Source organism: Balearica regulorum, chromosome 9 (assembly GCF_011004875.1).
Source record: "Balearica regulorum gibbericeps isolate bBalReg1 chromosome 9, bBalReg1.pri, whole genome shotgun sequence".
Classification (NCBI taxonomy): domain Eukaryota; kingdom Metazoa; phylum Chordata; class Aves; order Gruiformes; family Gruidae; genus Balearica; species Balearica regulorum.
In genome coordinates, this window is record NC_046192.1 from 9,640,541 (window position 1) to 9,659,618 (window position 19,078).

General features: G+C 41.1%; 1 protein-coding gene across 1 annotated transcript in view; it reads right to left on the reverse strand.

The window, feature by feature from the left end:
• Positions 1-10,334: 10,334 nt before the first annotated feature.
• Positions 10,335-19,078, reverse strand: part of CUL3 (cullin 3) — a 58,399-nt gene continuing 49,655 nt past the window's right edge. Inside the window, exons 13-16 of the mRNA XM_075761018.1 lie at positions 18,542-18,676; positions 13,396-13,582; positions 11,518-11,663; positions 10,335-10,815 (exon numbers count right to left, since the gene is read on the reverse strand). Of these exons, the coding sequence (XP_075617133.1) occupies positions 10,684-10,815; positions 11,518-11,663; positions 13,396-13,582; positions 18,542-18,676 (600 nt within the window). The 3' untranslated portion in view covers positions 10,335-10,683. The remainder of the gene's footprint in view (positions 10,816-11,517; positions 11,664-13,395; positions 13,583-18,541; positions 18,677-19,078) is intronic.

Below are 19,078 nucleotides of genomic sequence, written 5' to 3' on the forward strand. Positions count from 1 at the left end.
CGCTTTCCTCCAATCTGTTGCCCCCCTAAGCCTCAGGGTAAAGCCGGGATGCCGTGACCCTCACTGCTGCAGCCTGGCGGGTTTAGATCTCCTCATCCGCTGCTTTTCTCAGAGGCACCAAGGAGGTCTCGGGTGGGAAAGGGATGAGTGCATTCAGAACAAAGTGCTGGCTTTTGCTGGATCTTGTAAGAAAAGGAAAGTGCTGGTTTCCCTCCGATCCCCGAATGTAACGAGTCCTTGCCTTCCTCTCGGCTTCCCCTTCCCCCAGCTTTCCCGTCTGGCTGCCAAACGGAAAAGCACATTATTCATAGTGACCTACTGAACATGCCAAGAAAGATTTCTGTAAGAGATTAGAAAAATAGCAGTTCGATCTTATGTGAAAAGCCACTCTGCTGAGGGGAGGGGGGAAAAAAAATTTCCTATATGATACTCAAAAAATACATTGGAGCCCCATTCCCACGTGACAGTGACTGGCCCCAGAGCAGAACATAGAGCAGGCTGCTGGCGCAGTCCAGCTTCGTGTAACGCAGGTCAAATATGAACATTTGTATCTACCACCAATATATACGCTAGCAAGCCCTGCATAAAATAAAGTCCAAATGCAAACAGCTAACAAACACTGTGTGAAGCCTCAGAGAAAACTGTCTGCTATGTGTTTAAAATCTTACATTGGAAAGGCACAGCAAAATAATTAAAAATTCCTTTTCATAATGAATTCTTAAGATGTGCCTAGTCCTCTGCGGTGCTCAGAGCCCTTCGCTCTAGCTGACACCAACAAGACTGACGATGCATCACAGGATTTAATAAGTTCATAGTAGCATCTATAAGGAAGTTATGAGGATTTAGGCTTTGTATACTGGCACATAATTAACTGCCGAGAGACTGGGTGTGAATTACCTGGGCATCTCGGGAGCAGGCCTCATTAAATCCATGCAATGTCACGGGCTTACTAACTTTTAAAAGACCTTTTTTTGTTTTACGCCAATTTCAAGCTCTGCCTGTAACAAGGACAAAAATACTAAATTAACCTGCTAGATGACAGTTATCTACAGCATAGACAGTACCGAGACAGAAATCAGAATTAAGGTCTTACTTGAATGAAATAAGCTTTTCAAAACGTTTGTCTCTTGCTCCAAACCTTGTGACTCCAATTCATCCTCACTGCAGAGGAAAGTAAAACCCCAATGACCAAAAGAGGAAAAAGTCATCTAACCCATTGCATTTATTTAAGTAAACTTCTCTCCCAAATGGTTCTTGTTTCTTCTTTTTAAGAGTAGGAATCCAGCAAGGGTCTGCCAGGAGACACAGAAAATACAGAGAGCTCCACCACACACTGCGAATCAGGATCCAAGCACATAAACAACAAAAGAAGAAAAAAAGAAGAGAGACACTGGGAAGAGGAGAGGGAGGGGGAAACGCAGCGCCGGCTGCAGCCTGGCTTACCTCGCAGAGCTGCGGGAGCGCTGACCCCGGCTGCTGCTGGCAGTCGCAGCTCCGAGCCGGCAGCGGCGCAGCAGGCTGCAACTCCTCCCGTTGAGAGGACACAGCGACTCGAGAGTCCCGCTGTGAGAAACGCCGTGCTGGGAGATGCACGGGCAAGATAGCGTTGCAAGACTCACGGGAGATAAAATGCAAACTACAGCGAGAGAGGTTCCTCCTGACGGCCACAGTGGCTGGGAGAACAGCCATCCTTGCGGCAGTAAGCACGCTGTCAGAGGGACAGCTAGGATCAAACCACATTTTCCTTTAACGACTACATTTAAGAAAGTAAAGCAAATAAATTATCCTCAAGCAACACGGGCTGTGGTGTGAGTACTGGCTGGGAGAGCAGCGTCAAGACACAGAGATGAGGGAGATGGCTGGCAACGGACCAAACCATGACCCTGCTGAAGCCAGTGTTAAAACTGCCGTAGTCTTGGAGGCAAATGAATTTTTCCCATTGGTACCTGAAAGATCTTTCAGGAAAAGGAGAGCCTAGACTGAGGGCTGAGTTTCCAAATACATACTGACTTCAACAGGATCTTGGAAACTCCATGTTAAACCGGAGTCATTGCAGCGATACAAACCGGGCTGATACCACGGCTGCCAGGCCCAAACAAGTTCCCGTTCTGCTTAAGCAAGGGAAAGGCAATGGGGGGAGAGGGGATGCTGCCGCAATGCCTAACGGTGTCGGGCGAGAGCCAGCCCGCTGGTAGTGCTGGCTGTGCAGCAACGCCGCCGTGCCCCCGGCCCCTGTTCTGTGCTCTACGGGGCGCATGAGATCCGGAAGCAAGACAAGGGTCAGGGAGAGGAGCAAAGACCCTCTGTTTACCTGAAGCCTGGGTCAGCTTTCCCACTCCCGATGCCCGAGACGTGGTTGTAGAGATGCCTTTCACATCTGCTGGCTTCCCTCCCCTTGCACAGCTGATGGCCACTACAGCCACGGGCAAGGGAAATCTCAAAGAGAGCAGGAACGGCAGAAGGCCAGCTCCACTTATTCAGATGGTTCCAACTCAAGCAGTTTGAACACAGGAAAAAGTAGAAAGCCTTCCAAATAAGTGCATGTCACCAAAGATGCGCAAGTTTCTTTGCAGAAACTCCTCCACGGTTCAGGTGTCGCTCAGCGCCAGCAGCCAGGTTCCTGTACTGACTGCTACGGGCAGCGTGCCTTGGCTCGCAGCAACCCGCACGTGCTGCACGCCCCCAAAAGCTGTGAAACATGCTTTGCACTTTACGGTTTCCGATTAGTAACAAAGACGTCATAAAAAGGCACAGCATGTCCTTGCCTGGCTGCAGACATCCCACCACAGTCACAAGCACAAAGTTTGTGAGATTTGGATTTATACAACGTGATCGAGGCAGTTTTTGTATTCAGCTCCAACCAAATCTGGGCTACGTGTCCTCAGCAAGTTCTGGGGTGCTTGCAGATAGATAGGTTCTTCCTCACTCTTCAGTTTGGTTAAAACATTTCAAAAGAACCCCAAACCACTCCCTACACACAAACTAAGATTCCCTAAGCATAATGAGCCAAGAGGAGGTTGTATCAGAAATTAGTTGTAGAAAACAAAGTCAAGTGTGTTGACTTGACTACACAGAGCCAAGACCTAGCACGGACCCGAGCTGGTGTCTTTGGGAGCCCTCTGCCCACATCCCCAGCATCAACCCCACTCCCACCCAGGTCAGTGCGGGACGAGGGGGTGTCAGCTTGCTTACGTGTCAATTTAAGTGCCCAGCTTCAGGGAGTCATTTCTGAAAGATTTAACCTAGCAATTTTTATATAAATTACACTTCAATTAAAAACCTTCCAGAAAAAGAAAACAGGCACATCTAACCAAAACCGAGACTTGCAAGGCCCAGTGAAATGTTTTTCTAATCAGCTTACACTTAGCGTTGTTGAAGACAATTCAAGGCAAAATTCTTGGAAGGCCAGCAGCAGATGCGAGAGAAGCTGCACCCCACGGAGCGTTAATCAGAGCAAGTCACCAGGAGATGGTGAGCTCACCAAAGAGTCCACGCTCAGACTTACGTGGTGCGAAGGCTTCTAATTACTCCCTTTCCTGAGGGCAACCCTTCTGAAATGCAGAATAATACACCCCAAAATCTAATTAAAAGACCCAGTCTTGGCCTGGATCCCACATTATGTTGGAATCGCAGATTTGCGTAATTAAGTTGATAACAAATGCTGTGACAGACAAGCTGCAGGAGATTATTAGCCTCATCTTTAACAGAATTTCAAAAGAAGCATTACCAAGCATCGAACAACAACAAATATTAGTAGAAGTGGCTCGCAAGGTCTAAAAAACTTGGGCATTACTGGGATTTGGCACATGGCCCAGCAAACTCTGCAAAGAAAAAGCAGCATGTGAACTCAAAGGCCACAATGAGGAACTATCAGGCTCTAACGCAGCTTCACTTTGAGGACTTCAGGACTTCCCTTCCCATGAAAATAGAATTATAAGCTCCTTAAAGCAGAAATCAATGCTGTGTCTTTCCACATACAGGGTAAATACAATGTGATCATAACTGAGGCTCCAGGTACTAACCTAATGAGAATAATAAAGAACTAAGATTAAAAACAAGAGGGTAAAAAACTTACTAGACTAAAGATGATCCTAACAGCCCACCTAAGAGAAAGCATTGCTGTCCCCAGGTAATAAGATCACATCTGCACTGGGTTTTCTGAGCACAATCCTACTGCAGCTAAAGTGCAGAAGATGCCAAAGAAGCTAAAGATGCTTAAAGTGCAGAAGCACAGTGATTTGAGAACCTGGAATAGTATTTTCACTCTTTTCTGTCTGTTATTCACCAATTCCTAGCTAAAGCCTCATTTTTCTGTTGCTCTTCATCTTCTGATGCCATTATTACCTGAGCAGATTGAATGCAAAATATTATTCCACACTGATATTACTCTATATCACAACACGCGGACCAAGCCAACAGACAAGTGCTGAGTAGTGCAGTTTCAGACATTACTCCTCTACCTGGGTTCCAGCTCAGAAAAGACTAACAGTAGGCTTAATTTGCATCAAGGCTTCCCAGAACTAGATTTTATGCTCGCTTCTTTGTGAAATCTGCTTCCTGGAGCAATGCAACCCCCAGCTTCACCCAGGCAGCGCAATGAGTAGCAATTCCTTCAAGGGAACAAGCAACTGAGATGGATCTCTACACCGAGCACCCAGCGCTAAATCACGCAGCCTGGGACTTGGGATGAATTCCTCGAGATTTCAACAGGCATTTTGCCCAGTTGAGGCCACGACCCATAAATCAAACCGCAGCAATGGTGTTGGCCAACACGCTGTAATTATAGGACTGTTCATCCAAAACTTTAACGTTGTACAGTGTCAGCTGGAGAAAAGCACCCGCAGTGAACATGCACATAACGGGGTTCTTGCAAAAGAAACCCATGTGTGCCTCTGCTCAGCACCCCAGCGCTGCCCCTGCCTCCCACACGCCACCCGGCCAGTTTCTCAAAGGCACCGAGCAGCTGCTCGCTGCTGCCTGATGCCGCCCCGCTCCGACAAAACCGCGGCATCCGTGGGATTCCGCCCAGGGCAGGGCTTGATGTTCAGAGCCTCTATCAACTGCAAAATTGGAGTTCGCTATTAAAACACAGCACTCAAGGGACAAGAAACGTGCACGGGAGATACGGTGCGTTTCCATGAGCTCAGGAGACATTATTCCTTTTGGGAGGGCTCAATCCTGCCCCAATTTCCATATTATGCATTTCCTTATGAAGGCTATTACTAGTGAGCCCAAATGCTGTCCTATCACATAAGTGCAGACCAACTGCTGCAACAACAGCACTCAAGACATTGAGATTTCAGTCTAGACAAGGTTTGTTAGTATTTTTCTATTCATTTCCTTAAAACCCACTCCAAGTTGATGATGCACAAGGCTCACGGTACACGCTGTATGTCAGATGATACCCCAGCCCCGTAACACTCATCTAAGAGAAGGTTACACTGGACAGAAGGGAAAATAAGTAAGTAGATAATAAATAATAAGCATCACGAATATATTTGTCACTGCCAAATAATCCCAACACTTTCTGTGGCCTTTAGAAATCTCTCTTTCAGCTTGCAAGAAACATTCAAGAAATAAAATCTGGCATTGTAACTTGCAATGGCTCGTGTGCCATGACTAGATTGAAAACTCACCATTTTCAGACTCAATTTCCAGACTGAACACGATTTTGTTTCATCACCTGACATTGCGTGTGTGACTCTCACTCCTCGTTTGCCTCATCCTCGAACGTGTCACGCCAAACGGGAAGAGGAGGTGCTTCTCCTGCCCCATCCGTGCCATCGCAAAACACATTCTTAATGTTTCAAGTCAGAAACTAAGAGCAGCTTGTTGAAGATGTGAGCGTTTAACAGAGCTTTAGGCAAGGAAAAGAAGAGGAGGAGAGGGAAAAGGAGAGCTTATTTACTGCTTCTGTGTAGAGGAAGCTCTCCCCAGAGATGCGCCTTCCTCCCTGCAGGACAGCTGACCCGCTGCGATGACAGCGGAACAGCCCCTCTCTGCAAACACCCTCCTCTCCGCAGCGCGCACAGTACGCTGCACCGCCTGCGCCTGAGCTTCAGCTTCTGACAGATCACACGGCAATGCTTTGCCAGCATTTGAAGGATAAGGCGTACAAATGAAGTGAACCGCAGCGACGTGTTGTTCAAAGAGAAGGAACATAGTAGCAGTGATTAAGATCGGAGGGTTCCTCAGCGTCCATTGTACCTAGAATTAAAGCTTTGAACTGCAAAAGAAAGAATAATTAATAAAACATCACTGCTGTAAGTTCAAATGTTCTTTTCCCATCCCTAAACTTCATGTTCATCTCCACGATATTAAACACATTAACTCCCACGGACTCACTCCCCATCGGAGTTCCAGCTTTGGAGGAGAAATGAAGAGCAAGACCCCAGAGAGCGAAGCTGGTTTATAACCCCGGCAGGTACCAACGCCAGCACAGCAGCACCTGCCTGCAGAGGGGTCCGGCCACCTCAGCGAGGTTCCACCAGCCGCATGAACCGCGGCGTATCTGGGAGAGGTGCCGCTCTGAAGGAGACCACCGTGCCCCCCGAATGCAAGGCAGGCTGCCCTGGGGGGGTCTGCACTGCCTGTTTGTCACAGCTGGTTGTCAGACAAGTAACGGTGTGCCACCATCTTCCTTTAAACCAGCATCTTCACGTGTTTACGTTAACATTCACTCCCGCCATGCCAGACAGAGGGTTAAAACGTGGATAAGGCCAGCTGACAGCTTCAGAATATCCAATCCCATTTGTGGACACCCTCTGTGAAACACTTCCCCGCGCACTGAAGGACAGAAAGTTAGGGAAGTTATTCTCCTGATCTTTTACCCAGCTTCCCGCTGGCTGTACATGAAGTTCTACATTCGACAAACTATTCACGCGACACGCTCCAGAGACAGAGCAGCCATTAAACTCATGGCTCAGACTGAGCACACTGGTTATTTCATTTAACGTCCGAGGTATCAAAATGAGTATTAACGGGAACTGGGCTTTGGTACTGGCACAAACCAGACGATGCCTCTTACCGGCTCTGCGCACTACTGCCCGCCCCGCTCCAGACTGCCGAACCCTCGCTCCAGCCCTCGGCGGCTCTGAGGAACCGGGAGCGAATGACCAGAGCCCACCTCGCCCCTAACCACCGCGAGGAACAAAGCAGACTCAAGGAGTTTTGGATTGAGCTATGAAGGTTCTGGCCAGTTTTGGACATACAACTAGAGGTCACAAGTCATTCCAGTTTTTGCTACTTTTGACAAAACGGGAACTCATCTCTGTGCAAGCTTATCCCCCAAACATGCATTGTGACAGGCTCTATTACCATATACATACACACATATATATACGCGTGCCACCTATCAGGTACTGTTCAATTTGATGACAATACACCTGAATAAAAATACTTCAGTCATCCAGAACATTTAGCGCAATGCTTCCATTTTTCCAGGCCCAGGAAAGCAAATCTGATGGCAGCTGCCAGTTCTCAGTGAGCAAAGGTAACGAGGACAGTCAGCGTTAACGTGGGAAGCTTTGGGGTCTCCACGGGGCAAAGTTCGTCTTTAGGAAAGGGTTTGAGGAGAGACATTTCATTCAGGAGTAACTTCGCATCCGAGAGTCAATCTGCTTTGCAGACATGCTTAACATTCCTTTGTTCCGTAGCAAATGAGGAAATTGTACGTATTAATTCTAGGAGACAAAAAGAGCAAACCAAAGCTGTAAAGGTAGCTAACACTGAAGAGCAAGAACTGAATCAGGGATGCACAGGAAAATCTGATTTGTTATGATGGCAAATGAAGGCTACTCTCGACCCTTTAAAATAAAGTTGTCTACAAGGAAAGTACATGCCTATGTATCTTCAAATAGCTATAAAACTCAAAACCTAATTTTAAAGCTTCTAAAGAATTAAACTCCATGTTTATTATGTTACTGCATTTGACTGCACATTAATGCAAAGAAACCAAACTTACTAATAACTACACTCACACATGCAACTACAATTCTGCCAATGAAATTTTAACAAAATTACAAAGACGTTTTAAATGGAAATTAAGAAAGGAAGCAAAAATGAAATTAGATATGGCATAGCAGAATTCTATTATGGACTGTAAAAGAAATCTCGCTAATGTGCATGACCAGCATAAAGGCATGAGCATCAAACTCACCTTAAGCAAAGTCCTAGTGACGTCTTGTCTCTCTGACCAGAGTTTTAACATTCTCCATCTTTAAATCCTCAGTATCACGATCTCATTGTTCAGAGGTAAAGGGCACATTTCCAAAAGGTGACTTCAGCAAAAGTCCCTTCCTGAATAATTATTGTCTTCAAAATTTGATTAAATTTAAACTATACTCCAAGTATTTGTTACTGAACATAGCCATCGCCACCTGTTATTCATTCAGCAAACACTCTTGCCCATAGAGGTTGTAAAAAAACCACCTTTCAACATGTCATTATACCGTCATTCACGTAACATTCAGGCTGAGCACTTCCCAAAGCCACCAGAGGTAGAAAGTTTTGGCGGATGCACAGCAGAAGTACAATCGCAAGGCTAAGGACAAAGCCCTCCTGTCACAGACAGCAACGTTAATATCTCTAGAAGCTTCACAGGGAAAAAGGACATGAACCCATTTCTCCCTGAAAAGCACATGGGAAAGCATTAACATGCAGTTATCACAACATTCATGCTATTAAAGATGATCATCTGCACAAAGGAAAACCTTCATACTGACACATGGAAGAGCGAGTTACATTTTGTGGAAGATGACTGACTTAAGACACGGTCCAAAACCCAGACTCCCATCCAAGCTGTGCTTAGTATTGCTCTGTGGCTAAATAGCGATTACACTCCTACTGAAGTTGTGCATGTACCGTGCAGAGACACACTGGTGTTTTAACAGCGGTCAGCAAACACATTTTTAGAATGGCTGATGGCCTAGCTGGTTTCTTTTGGGCTAAATTCTTGGTAACAATGATAGGAAAGTCCCTCACCCACCACCCCTCTGATGACTGAAAAGCTAATCTTGTGTGTGAGTGTGTTGGGGGTGTGCAGTAAACTTAAGCTTAAAAAGCCCACCCCAATTCCAGTCCCTCTCTTCAGCGGAAACATCCTACTTGGAACAATAGCTAGGATTTGTATCCTAACAGGCTGGAGAGGGGTGAACTGGGGACACATTATGAAAAATACTCTCCAATCACATTGCTACATTATGCCACCAGATAATTGTTTAACACAGCTAATCAAGAAAAGCTCTGGCAGTATCCCAATGCTCCACAACCAAGATTTTCTTTTTGTTTCAACTCCAGCTCTACCTATTGGGAAGCCCATCCCAAGAATATTTTTCAATACCTGTGGATGAAAGCAATGTGAACCAAGGAAAAAAAAATTGTTTTGATTAAAAGAAAGATAGCTATGGCAGAGAAACCATGTAATATGGGCACTGGAATGTCAGAAATACTGTTTAATAAAAACTCTGCACTACAATGCACACTGCAAACAATTTCTAAATATGAGAATAACGATGCCACTAAACTGCAATTTTTAATCTATTTTTGCAGCATGCTGACAAGAAGAAAAAAGTTCCAGGGTAAGACCTAAAAATTTCATTACAGTAACAATTTTTTATTGCATGTTTAAAATGCATTTTAAAAAACAAATAGTGCATGCTGGCTTCACTTTAATCTCCTGTAATATGCACTTATGATGGGAAGCCCTGGGGCTACATATCAATCTATAATGTTTACTAACAAAATATAATCCCAGTACGTTTCCCCAGGGGACAGCACGTAGTTCCAAAAGATTGTCAACCCTGTACTCTAACACACTTGAATTAGTTGTTTGTGTACACTAAATCAATTTATTTTAAATTTATTTTGTCTACATTTAGTGAAATAAAAACATCGCCCTGTACAATCCACCATCAGCAGTGAGTACAACAGCAAAAATTATTATACAGTTTATACACACTAAAATCTTTTCCTTTTTCCTATAAAGAAACCAAAACAAACCTAATCAATATAGAGTTTAATTTAGAAGAACTCAAATTACAGAAGGGAAAGCCAAAATTATTACGGTCTTCTCTGAGCCCCCAGAAGTTCCTGATTCATGTTGTTGGAACAGTGAGTGCAGCTGGAAGAGTGAAACATGCTCAAGTTGTCTTCTTGGGTCTTCAAAAAATTACCAAATACGTAAATTAAACATGGCTAGTTAAAGAAACATTTGAAGCAGAGCTATGTAACTGGGAATTCTGCCTTACCAGTTGTGGTTTCTTTTAAACCCAACTTATACAATGCGCGAACTGCTAAGCAACACTACAGAAACACATTTACATCAACACTGAAGATCTGGGGAAATGAAATTCCAACAATTTTATTTTTTTAAATGAGCTGTATTTTCTAAATTTGTTTTTATTTTTCTGTTTTCATACAGTATTGAAAACAAACGCGGCACATTCACATTTTCCCGAAGAATTGTAAGGATGATCTCTACAGGGATAACGTTGAGAAGCCTGAAGCTCAATCAATTGATGTTGAAAACTCTCAAAAGGAGTAAAAGGCTTGATCTGAATGGTCTAGAACATGTATTGTAATTTAATAGAAGAGATGGTCGTCTTAATATTAATGATTTAAAAGAACTTCCCAGTTCATGCGAAGAGTATAGTCCAAGAATAAATCAAATTTTCTGAACGCATTTTATGCTACGTAAGTGTATACTTTGCGATCCTCAGGTGTTCGTGCCAAATATTCTCTCTCAATAAGTCCTTCAATACGTTTTTTAATAACAACTGGACTTGGTAAGAAGCGAGCCTTCAGCTGCTGAGTTACCTAAAACATAAGATCAAAACCAACAATATAAAACCACAGGGCAAGTAAGATCATTAAGTATCATTAACTGACCAAAATAATCAGAAAAAATACATTTAGACAGGGCTGGCTACAACCATGAAGCATAAGAAGCAGTCTGCAAACTTCTGATAGTTTTCCCCCCCCACCAGTTGCTTGCTCATTTTTGGGTATGATTCAAAGTGCTGATCCTCTAACGGAGGCAACCTGATAATCCTCTCAATTTCACAGCCCTAAGGGAGTTCAAGAGTAGAAAATGCGTACTATTCCTGAAGCTGTCAGACCTTAGGAGTTAAGAGCAGCAGAACTCTTTCTCTCTCTGCTAAGAGCTCAAATCTCTCAAACCCGGACCCAACAGTCAGTAACAAGATCAAAGCAGAAAATAATTAATGTTAAGTACAGTGTTTTTTGTTGCCAACTGTTATTTCCAGGAATTTGATAACATCATAACAGCACTAAAAGAAGGAAGGAAAATTAGATATACCCATGAGTACATCCTGGACTGTAGGCTAAGGATTTAGATGGCTTCAGATACACAGGGAGGAAAAAACCAGGATGGATTAAATACAGCATCTCTCAAAAGCCTTTCAGAATCATGTTAGTGAGAGCTGTGTAACTTTCATGAATTAATAGGAAAAGCAAAAAGAATTCCCAAGCCCATATCAAAACTGTGTACAAGTATACCTCTGCTACTAGCACGTTGTGTTGCATCTTCTTCCTAGATTTCATTATCCGAACTATAGCAGCTTCTATCTCATGTTTTCTGTCATCATCTACTTTCTGCCTTGTTTCTTTCCTTTCTGGATCAGATTCTCCTTGTTTGGCAGCAACTTAAAGAAAGAGAATGTAAAGTACGTTAGCAAAATTAAAATTAATTTAATTGTGTAAGTGTTAGTTTCACTATTTATTTCATCTAGACATCAAGTTATATTTTCCTGAGTTTTGACATTCTCAAACTTGATTTTTTTTATGAAAAGGAGCCACAAGAACATATTAACACTTTCTGGCATATTTTGATAGCAACTGACAAGGTAACAATCTGTTATTTAATTACTGCTATGATAAAATTTGAACAGTACTCAAACCTGCTTACAGGCACCACCAACCCCCACGCTCCCATTCAATATTTGTCTCTAATACATCAAATAATCTATTAATTAAAATAGAAAAAAGGATTGAAAATTTACTTCACAAACTAGTTCAATACTTTAAAAGTTCATCAGTCAGGAGAAATAGTCTAACTTTATCCTCTCCAACTCATTTATATTTTTTGTATTCTGTTCTCCTATTTATGCTTGATTTCTGCCCTTATGTCTAGCTTTTCTTGTCCTTTCACCCAAGCATCATTATAGCCAAGCCCTCCTCCCACACCTCTATACCACTTTCCCCTCTACCTTTCTTCGCTCAAAAGCTCCAAGTATTTATTGAAGAGACAGACACAAGAAGTCTTCTGTGTAAGACAGAAACGTAAACCCACAAGTATTAAATTTGCTCTAAAACCTTCTTGAACTCCAAATCATATTCCCCATTCACAGACGTTTGTGGGGTGGAAATGCAAAAGCAGAATTCCACTAAAGCTGGAACAGTTGTCACAGAATTACTTCAACTATGCCAGGGAAGTGCCCTGGGCCCTGACCAGAGGGTTCTGAACAACCTCATCTGGCTGCTGCGCTCCTGCTCACCAGAAAAATTCTCCAGACGTGGCAAATGTGTTGACACCACGGCAATCTGCACGCGCATGAAGACAGCCTAGCTATTAGACGCAATGTAATGTACGTAGGCACTGCTGGCTTTTACAGGCTTACATCCCTGGACACAGCGTGCTGCACAGAAGCCCCACAAGTTATATTACGTGCAACAAACAGCATGTGAATTACCAATGTTGCACTTCCAACGCTGTCAATGATGCCGTATATTTTATGTGCTAAGATCTGCAAAGTCAGAAAATATTTTTAGATGTACTAGAACTAAGAACTAATTTTCCAAAACACTCCATGAAGTGTATCCACAGCAATGCTACAACTCAGAAATTAATTCCAGAGTTTTCTAGACAAAAGTTATCACTATTACTTATGCATAACACAAACCAGCACTTCTATGAGCCAATGAAGTGGTATTGTACCAATCAGCTTCTCTTAACTTGTTAAGCCGAAATCATTGCCCAAAACCATCATAGCTACCTGGCTCTTGGGAACGGCTGTTGTAGCATGAGCTTAAAAACATCACTCAATTTCACAGCAGTACAGCAATTTATGAAGCAATTTTCCTATTTCTGAATGAATCAGTAGCGCATTTTTAATTTTACTACTTAATTTGAATTTTATTTCTCTTTCAACATTTCCTTTACAGAGATGATTAAAAATTTTGTAAAGTAAAATGCTTAACTATGACTTCCACACTTCTCTCAGTATTTGTATTTTCATTTTGATGCAACCAATCATGCACAAAATATTGTATTACTCTCTTCCTTTTACTTGTATGGACATCAATCCTGCAAAAGATAATTTGACATTTTAAGGCAGTTTTGGGACTCCAAGACAGTAGAATATAAAGGTCACTTACCCGTCTGAATCTTGACTCTGTGTAGTTTAGATGTGAACTGATCATTCACTGTAAATATATGACCATTTTCTATTTCTTTTGATTTAGGCTCTTTTGTGAGAACACGTTGTGTTGGTTTGCCGCATGCAAGGGACTGTAGGGCTCTAACCAGTTCTCTTTCAGGGATATCAGTTTCTTGTTGAATTTCCTAAAGAAAAATATCTTAATTAGTTTATGGCTATGGCAGAAGTATGTATAATGCTTTGCAAAGAGCACCAATTGCTTAAAATGTTCACCTTCAAGTATGCGAAATACTAGTATTAGGACAGCTGTGAGGCCTGAAAGGTTAGAATTCGTTCAGTAGCAAAATCTCAATATGTATATACAAAATTATCCACCTGGGTCAATACACAGACAGTGAATTCTGTCAAGTAAAGAGTTACCATGAGCTGAAAATATAAGAATGAATAACCAGCTGATTCATTTCACTGTAATTTTTGAGAATGCTGAAAGGATTTTTTTTCCACTGTCTCCAACATTTGCTGAAGAGAGTGAAATCAAATCTTCTAAGTAATTCAGTGATGGAAAACATCCATGATGTTCCTGACTAAGAACTGCGTAAATGCTATTGCATTCAGCAATACTGTTGAAAATAAGATCTTTACAAATGGAAGCAAACAAGGTCTAGTATCACCATAACATAGAAATACTCTAGATTAATTACACCTCCTTTCTGAATAACCTGAAACAATTTATTTACAGCCCAGATGCCCTTGGCCAGGACTTCTCCAGGTGAAATACAAAAAAACCCAAACACATAGTGCAGCAAATGAATGAACTTTGAAGAAGAATGCTTATAAGAACATGTACATAACTTGTTGCACCTCTGTCAGTATTCTTAAAGAGTTCAGTTTAGAGCTGTTAGGTAAGTCATCAGTGATCATGACTTAGCAAGCAAATTATACTGGATGCAGAATGGTGTCTTAACATGCTCTAGGAGCAGGCCAACTACTACTGCCTCCTCAAACCTAACTTGTTTACCGAGCTCCCATTCATTAGAAGTTCATTTTAGCCTTATCTCTATTTTCTTCCTTCTTCTAGTTTGAGGAAACTGCAGACATCTCTGATTTCACATTCCCATTCAGAATCTTGAGGGACCTCTAGCAGCTAAAGTACCAAATAGAAAAAATAAACCTCACAGACATCTAGCTGTCCACAAGAGTTGTCACTTTCCCAGCTTCCTGACCTTCAGTTCCAAGAGCAGTATTAAGCTCTTCCACTGTCGCCATAAATTCCTAAGGCTCATGGCACACAAGTCAAACTGATGACCGTCAGGCTGAAAGCAGCAGTAACAACTCCCAGGGATCAAAATGCTAAGATCCGTAAAGACCTATAAAGAACTTGTTATAAGTTCTTTAAAACAGTGGCCAGAAAAAAAATCAAATTTCAGAGTACAACTAAGTTCTACTAAGTTATGTTATTTCTTGAGCATACTCAATTTTTTAAAAAATCAATCCAGAAAAAAATGTCACTCTTCTGTGGCCATCCGCCACTGACAACATGTAATAAGATAATTTGGATGTACTGGCCTCTACTCGGACTCTGTCATTAATTACAGTGCACCCAACATTACATGTACAATGTTGACTTTATGTGAAATTATGTTTTTGACTTGAGTTCAAATTCATTTGAATGAGGTAAATAAAAAATTAATAATAAGTCTAAAATTTAAAAAATTCAGATTTTTTGTTAACTACTGTTTATGGATGATTAGGAAATAATAAAGCAGTCTTAAACTTAAGAGGATTCTTAGCATAATGCAATCATAAATATTCATAGTATTTGAAATAAGTGACATGCAACCACATATTTTAACTATTTGCTAGTATCAAAATGCCTCTTTCCAAGCAGCTCACAGAAAGTTACTATTTCTTCATTTGTTGCTTTATTTAAAACACAATTATAACCTTCACGCATTTTTTCCAGATTCAGCACAAAGTAGTTCTTAAAAAAAACCCACCAAACCCAAATGTTATAATGCTTTACATGGTCACAAACAAAATGTCTTACTGAAATGGACTGATCAGCATAAATTTAACAAACCAAAGGAAGGTGACACTTAGATTTTAGAACTCAGGTAAATGTAGAGCCTTTAGGCTACAAACCAAATCCAGCTTATTAATGATATAATGCCTGTGACATGCAGGCTTCCAAACTTTGATTTTTGATCAACGTCTAAATTCTAATCCTTTCAAAACTAAATCACTTCTACAAGGAAATATATTCTCTGCTTTTGATGAAAGTGAAGCAAAGAGCTAAAATGGAATTTGAGTTTTGTTGATGCTAAACATCCTTACACTAACCACTATGTATTTCTGTGTTGATTTTACTTCACTCCGTAGCATTCCAAATCAGCCACTAACGTATGTGAACCATTTGGGTTTCAGAATTTATAAGCTAGCATTAAAATAAGAACCACAGAAAGAATTGCACTGCAATATGCTGTCTCAGAAGAAGGCAAAAACTTCAAGTTGGATAAAAAAAGTGTAGCTATGAATGTAAATGGGGATAACAGATGTTCCTGTGCTCTTTTTCCTTCAGTCTGTAGCATATCGTTTTTCTAAACATATTTTTATATAGACATTTGATGTAATAGTGAAAAAAGTGTACTTTTTTCCCCCCATTTCCAAAAATGCCTTATTTTAAAGGCCACACTAGAGTTGTGCACAACAGCAGTGCCAATTACACAATCTTAGTTTAAAAAATATTAGCAGGTGAGCTCTATTTGGAGGCTACAAAAGAGATTATTCTAGGCATGGAACTGCCTTTGTCCAGTTCTACACAAGAAAAACGTTTATTAGAGGGAATTATGTTGACAAAATAAAAATAAAATTTATTTTTATTTACAGACTTCAACTTGTATATCTTCCAAAGCTGAGATCAGCAAAAGAGAAAACAGATAAGCCAGTTTTAGGTTCTAATCTCTCACTTTTGTGGAATCATTCAACAACATTACTTCTACTACAGTCACATTTGTATTTTTTGTTTGTTAAACCTAAGGAAAGAATCAAAAGTCTTCCCCTTATTTTTTATGTCATCATTAAAAAAAAAAAGTGTGTATTTCACCTTTTAAAATACTAAGAAGTACTGTAAACTAGCAGAAAAATATGTTGAGTATTAGATGAGACTTGATTAGAAGAAATGGAATTCTTCGAAAAAATTAGCATTCTTGAAGGCATGCGTGACAATCCTTCTTCCTCTTAGATTCATGTAGCATTAACTTAAACCTGTCTGGCCACAAGTTCTTTTGCATATAAAAATAAAATGTTGCTGTATAGGAATATAATAAATTCATACATTTTTGTGAAGGAATTGCAACTATGCAACAATCCTTTAAGTTTCTCTAACATCTTATGCATAAATTTGGCGTCATCATTATCCCATTTTTCCCTCAATTACGTGACTTAATGGCTATTAGGATTATTGTGAGGATCTTGTCAACTTTGCAATTAAGACTCAGACTGAATGCAAAACAAAACAGCAAAGTCTGTTCAACTGTGAAGGCAACTTCAAATTGATCCGTTCAGCTGTGAATCTGCAAAAACATTTGTATATCAGACAGTTTTATGCTTACACAAGCACACACCACAAGTCATCTCTCATGTTATGCTGTGGTAAAAGCACTAATTTGTCATGACAAGAGAAATAACAGTTGCACAGCACTCAGCAATTAATCATGGTATTCAATAATCAATGAACAAAGATAAACTTCATTCTACTTTTAAGTTTTCATAAGCTTTCCTGGCTGGAATTAAAGACAACTCCCACACACTTCACCAAAGAAACCAAACAAAACAAATATGCCTTCTCAGTGTTTTAGTTACAGTGGGACACAAAGTAAGAGTTTAAGAACTCCCAAACCAGAAATAAACAAAACATACACAACCTAAAAGCACACAGACATATTTGTCTATCATCTGGTCTTAGTAAAATAAACTACAAAGCAAGTATTAAAAATTGTATTTTTCACTGCTCTACCAATTATTATTTATTCGTATGTGGGTGAGGTTCTCCTACTCATAAAGCCTACAATTTCGTGAAATAAAGTAGCCACCAGCCCAATTTCAACACCAACTTCAAGAAAAAATGAGCTGTTATATCCCCCTCTCCCCCCTCCTCAAGTATTCTGCAGAGAAAGTACTCAAAGCTGTAATGTTCCTGCAAGAGATTTCACAACGCACAGGACTTTCTGTGTTCTAAAATAATCTTTTTTTGACCTATGAGTAGTTTATTAAGAGCCTCTTATCAAACCCTGCCTGCCTTAATCCCAACCGAGACCATTTCAAAGCAACATTCTTTATTAATAGAGTAGAAGTGTGTCAAATAAGCCGAAAACAAAATCCAAACAAAAAGGCAAATGATTACTATGCATGGCACAGTCAAAAGTAGATGAGAAAGCCTGGAAATCCACTGTTGCAAACTGCATCCATGCTGCTTTTCCAGGCTGCCAATGCTCTCTCAAACAGAAGATTAACATCTACAACAAAACTATTAATTTACATTAACAATACAATGCTCAAACCTCGTAGCACAGGATCCTCCTCCACTCCCAAAGGCTTCTTCATCATTGTCTATCAGCTGACCACTTCAACCTTTCCCAGCAACACCCCTCTAGTCTCCTTGTTGAGAATCTATCTGGACCTTCTTCATTGTTCTTTCTGGCTCACCAGCTCAGACAAGGGATGAACATTCTTTGATTCATACTACAGCTCAATCCAGCTTGCCAATTTAAGCACTTCAGCGTTTAAGAAACCAGGATACAAACCCTCCTCCACCCTGTGGCCTCTAGACACAGTTCCTCAAAGATAAAATGAGCAAATGGAGCCACCTGCTGCATTCCAACTTCAGCTTTTCTATAGGTCTATGGCCTAGGAATAACCACACTCATGACTATCTTCAACATTTCTGAAAACTTCTGTTCCCAAATAATCTCCTCCCCTAGGATTGCTTCCCAGGTGCACTGCTAATGATCTGTTTCCTGTATTTATTGGCCCAATCTACACTCAAATAGAATCAGAGGCACCTGATCTTCAAAGGTCTATTCAAGAGGACAAGAAAGTGCCTAAACCAGTTATTTAAAATCAGGTGAGAAAACCGCAACACTTACCTCAAATGTATATTTTTCTCTGTTGTTAAAGAGCATTAATATCGTCATCTGGAAAGTGGAGACTTGCAATATGTGCTTCCGTGTATTTGAGCCAGTTACTTGGGCACCTCCTACGCCAACCTCTGAGCCATCTTCCTATTTTAAAATTACAAAACTACTATTAGATTATTCTCCACTGCACAATATTTTACCTCAGTAAGATGAAAGTTGTATGATGAAATAATTGTCTAGGACATCAGTCTACCCAAGTGATAGAATAGCATATGCCTGGTGGCATAAACAGAATGTCTCTCCAGTAGCTGTCTTAGGGTGATCAAGGTTGGAGGCATCTCTGTAGGTCCTACGGCCCAGCCACCACTCAAAGCCCGGCCACCCAGAGCAGGATACTCAGGGTTGTGTCCAGTCAAGTCCTGAGCATCTCCAAAGATGGAGACTCCACCACCTCTCTGGCCCTTGTTCCACTACTTGCCCATCCTCCGGTTTTTCTCCTTTTATCTTTAAAATTATCAAAATATTTATCCTACAGTGATACAATTT